The sequence below is a fragment of the Octopus bimaculoides genome, chromosome 8 (genome assembly GCF_001194135.2).
Source record: "Octopus bimaculoides isolate UCB-OBI-ISO-001 chromosome 8, ASM119413v2, whole genome shotgun sequence".
Lineage (NCBI taxonomy): Eukaryota > Metazoa > Mollusca > Cephalopoda > Octopoda > Octopodidae > Octopus > Octopus bimaculoides.
The window spans coordinates 39,068,147-39,073,385 of record NC_068988.1 but is presented as its reverse complement, the minus strand read 5'-3'; the positions used below and the strand labels follow the sequence as shown (position 1 = coordinate 39,073,385).

The 5,239-nt window shown below is 37.7% G+C and overlaps 1 protein-coding gene across 3 annotated transcripts in view; it reads left to right on the top strand.

Moving 5' to 3' along the window:
• LOC106884437 (very low-density lipoprotein receptor) overlaps positions 1-5,239 on the top strand; it is a 308,659-nt gene that overhangs the window by 250,775 nt on the left and 52,645 nt on the right. For 2 of the 3 annotated variants that reach the window (XM_052970052.1, XM_052970050.1), the window contains exon 2: positions 1,434-1,550. In XM_052970052.1, coding sequence (XP_052826012.1) covers positions 1,434-1,550 — 117 coding nt within the window. The remainder of the gene's footprint in view (positions 1-1,433; positions 1,551-5,239) is intronic. The other variant, XM_052970051.1, reaches the window with a different exon arrangement.

Here is a 5,239-nt window from a genome sequence, read left to right as displayed (position 1 = left end):
GGCAGTGGTGGTGTTGGTTTCGGTGGTTTCGGTGGTGGTGATTCGGTGGTTTCGGTGACCGCTGATGAGATTAATGTTTCTTTTTCACGTTAATGAACAACAACGATGTGACAAATGAGAAGCAATAGCCACCAAAGCAGTATTATATATAGTTCTCTGATTTTTATGTTCGTTAACAAAGTAATTACTTTCTTGCTAACAACGGCTTTAAGCATTGTTGCTCCATAACAACCGAAAGAACATTATGAAATAACATAAAGACATATGTTACTTCATAACAGAAAAAAAATAATAATAAAACGATTTGAGCCAATCGTGCGGTAGATCACACTTTAGTGTATCAAAGATAAAAAGAAACTGAAGGATGTTAGACACCATAGTCTGAGATATGTCTGAATAGAAGACGCGATTAATTTCAATTATATCTCTGCTGCTTCTAGATCTTCTCACTTATGTCTTAAAGTAGTTACTACTTACATAATTGATGTTTTCTCTTTTTTGTAATACGTAGGTAATTCCCTTCACGACGTTCTTAACTATTTAAATTACCAATATCTTTTTGAGAAACGTGAATGATACAAAGCCTAAATACCTATTTCACCAACTCTTAATACAATATACATGTATGAATATATATATATATATATTGTACAAACATGGTGAATTTAACTAAACCTCCACACTGAAAAATATGACGAACAGCCTTTCAGAGGTGTCTACATCACTTGACCAACCCTGGCAGCATTTTGTCCATATTTGCGTTCTTAGTTCCCATTCCGCCCAGATTGACCTTTGCCTTTCCTCCTTTCGAGGTCGATAAATTAAGTACCATTGAAACACTGATGTCGATGTAATCGACTAGTCCCCTCTCCCAAAATTTCGGACGTTGTGCCTTTTTGTAGAACAGATTATTAGCTTATTTGGTAAGTCTGAGCTAAGTCAAAGGCCCAGTGTCTGGTTGATTGAATTTCTGACTATGGGAGTGATGAGAGAGGGACATTTAATAAGGCGGAGCAATTGCTATATAAGGTATCTTTGTTCGAAATATTTCGTGTGTGGAGGCGGTGGCTTTCCTTACCAATGCTAACATTTTTTGCCACTATACATCGACCAGTGATACTCACCTGCACGCGAACATGTATGAGTTTTTACCAAATCACTTTCATTAGATATAGATCAATATAAGGGTAATGTTAAAGACGCTTGCTCAAGATGTGACTCTGCTCGACCAAATCATACTCGAAGCTATGCGGTTACAATACAACACAGTCTCTCTCTCTCTCTCTTTCTCTCTCATCCTCATAAATAAATTCATTATTACACGACCTTAACTACTCTATGAATATATAGTGGATCGTTACCATTTCTGTATTTCTTTCATTTTTATGTTTATTTAAATATAATAATATTATTCCTGTTTTTATTCTTTTCAGCAGCGAATGATGAGTGCAATGGTTCAAATTTTTCGTGCGGCGATGGTAAATGCATATCTCCTGAATGGTTATGTGATCGCCAGAAAGACTGTTACGATGGAAGGGACGAACAAAACTGTATGTATTACCGTTACAATTGTTTATTTGTATTACTTCTTATTAATTACCAAGTACGCGGTAATTAATTTAGCCACTTAAGTCCGCTTAAAAACAAACAGTCTCGAATTTCTTCGTCATCTTAATTCTAAGTATTCCTACCGAGTACTGACACTCCACCAGTCACGACGATAAAGGTTCCAATTGATCCGATCAACAGAAATAGCCTGCTCGTGAATTTTCATGTGCAAGTGACTGAGCACTCCACAGTCACGTGTACCTTAAACGTAGTTCCCAGGGAGATTCAGCGCGACACAGAGTGTGACAAGGCTGGCCCTTTGAATTACAGGTACTACTCATTTTTGTCAGCTGAGTGAACTGGAGCAACGTGAAATAAAGTGTCTTGTTCAAGGATACAACGCATCGCCGCTTTTCGAACTCACAACCTTACAATCGTGAGCCGATTACCCCTAACCATTAAGCGAGGCCCCTTCACTTCCTACCGAGTATGGCATATGTATTTACCGATTATTCATTTTATTATAAAATAAAAAGTTTCAGATTTTGGTCAATGAAAGTCTACAGGTTGACTACTATGTTTATTAACAATATTTTACATATATTCCGCCGAGGTCGACTTTGCTTTTCCTCGTTTCGGGGGTCGATAAATTAAGTACTGGGGTCGAGCTAATTGACTGGACCCCTCCCCAAAAGTTTCGGGCCTTGTGCCTAGAGTAGGAAAGAATATTTTACATATATCAAGGCGGCGAGCTGGCAGAATCGTTAGCACGCCGGGCGAAATGCTTAGCGGTATTTCGTCTGCCGTTACGTTCTGAGTTCAAATACCGCCGAGGTCAACTTTGCCTTTCAACCTTTCGGGGTAGATTAAATAAGTACCTTAGAGCCGATGTAATCGACTTAATCCCTTTGTCATTGATTGTCCCTTCTACGTTTGACCCCTTGTGGGCAATAAATATTTTACATATATTTACAATTCAAAATGTCCAGCCTTTGCTTTCACCATTGCCCTTAATCTTTTCTCAACTGTTTCATCACCTCATAATTCTTTATACCAGCCATTTTTAATGTCACAATGTGTTCACGTTTTGTTTGAGCTGCCATTTTTAATTAACTCTTAAACGGCGGACATCATTAAGCGATGCACATTTGTACAATGCGGAAATCTAAAATGAATTTATGCTCACACCGGATGCAAAGGAAAGTGAATATTTTATGGCACTTTTTCGATAATGGGATTGTAATTTTTATTATACGAGAGACAAACAATTATTATAGTTTTTGTACTTTTAGAAAGTAAAAACAAGTATAAAAATTACCCTGAAGGAAAGAATATTTTGCTCGTTTAGCATATATATTCATGCAACCCTTTCCCACCGTTTAAGGGTTAGGGGTTCACAATAAAATAAAAGAATCTTAAGGATCTTTATACATCATTTGCACCTATTTTTGTGAATAAGAATGTTTCAATTTATGCTTCAATAAAAGATAGGTATATATATATATATATATATATATATATGTGTGTGTGTGTGTGTGTGTGTGTGTGTGTATGCTGCACCCGGTATATGTACATAACATTATCTTTCCTTCTCACATACGAATGAAGCCAGGAATTGCACTGTGTAACACGATTTTTGTCTCTTAGAAAGTACGAAAAATGGCTAATATTTCCTTCAAATTTTGCTTTTGCTATGTTTATTCAAACCCCAAAGAATCCCTCTCAACACATGGATATAATGCTTACCGCCACTACTCATGCTTATGATCAGAGATGCAAATGTATTGCCAGCCACTAAGGAACATGTTCAAGTGATAAAGTCAAGCAACTGACAAGTAAATATGTGGTATTGAGCAGAATATTTGCTATATGTCTTAACCGTACAGATATATTTATAACTCTATTGCCCAAAGGGGGCTAAACATAGAGGGGACAAAGAAGGACAAAGAGGTTAAGTCGATTAGATCGACCCCAGTGCATAACTGGTACTTATTTAATCGACCCCGAAGGGATGAAAGGTAAAATCGACCTCGGCGGAATTTGAACTCAGAACGTAACGGCGGACGAAATACCGCTAAGCATTTCGCCCGGCGTGCTAACGTTTCTGCCAGCTCGCCGCCTTCATATTTATAGGCACAAAACCGCAATTTTGGCCGAGAGAGTGGGGTATAATCTCATCATTGCTTGATTGACTGTAGTAACTAGGTAGAACTTCATTTATCGATCAAACGGAGGGGAAAAGAAAAAAAACTGCCTATAACAGGAATCTAACTCTGCGTGTAAATAGACGCAGCTAAAAACAGCTATATATATTTTTTCCGCTGCCCTGTAGGTGTTATTCCTGTAGTTGTTATTGTCATGTAGCATTGAACCAGCACTGATTGAGCTGACATATTTTTTTATTTCATATATCATGTCAATCGGTTATTAATTTTATCACGTACATTACGCTCAAGTGGACAGATATCACTAAAAACTGATATTATTAAGGGGGCGTAACGCAGCGAGCTATCAGAATCGTTAGCACACCTGGAAAAATGCTTAGCACCATTTCGTCCTTCTTAACATTCTAAGTTCAAATGCTGGCGGGGTTGACTTTGCCTTTCATAATTTTGGGGTCGATAAAAAAAAGGACCAGTTCAACTCTGAGATCGATGTTATCGATTTACTTCATCCCTGGTCTTGTGGTTGGTCTTGTGTCAAAATTCTAAACCATTATTAAGGCGGCGAACTGACAGAATCGTTAGCATGTTGCGCATAGTAATGCTTACCACCATTTCTTCCTTCTTTTCGTTCTGGGTTAAAACGCTGGCGAGGACGATTTTGTTTTCACTCTTTCGGAGTCGATAAAATAGGTAATAGTCAAGTACTGTAATCCATGAAAATGGCTAGCCCCCCTCCTCTAAGATTTCAGACCGTGTGCCTATAGCAGAAAGGACTATAATTAGGCGGCGAGCTGGCAGAATTTTTACTGCACCGAGCAAAATTCCGCCGGATTTGACTTTACCTTTCATCTTTTCGAGGTCGATAAAATAAGTACTAAAAGAGCACTAGAATCATTGTACTCAACTTGCCCCTCCCTTCAAAATAACTGGCCTTGTGTCACGATTAGTAAGGATTATCAAGATGAAGAGCTGGCAGAATCGCTACCACGCAGGACAGAATGCTTTGCGGCATTTCTTCTCGCTTTACGTTGAGTTCAAATCACGCCGAGGTCAACTTAGCCTTTCATCCCTTTTGGGTCGATAAAATAAATACCAGTTGCGTATTGGGGATCAGTGTAATCGAGTAGCCCTCTCCTTCAAAATTTCAGGTCTTGTGCCTACAGCAGAAAGGATTGTTATCATTACTAGCAACCGGTTGCCAAGCAGTGATGGGGAGAAACGCAAAGGCGCGCGCACACATACACACGTATATATATACATACATACATACATACATACATACATACACACATACACATATACATATATGCATATATATATACATACATACATATATATATACATATATATATGCATACATATTTATGCATACATATATATACATACATATATATGCATACATATATATATATACATATTTATTTATTTATTTATGTGTTTCAGCCAAGTGGCTGCGGTCATGCTGGTGCACCATCTTTACATATATATGTACATATATATATATATTTTTGCATACATATATATAT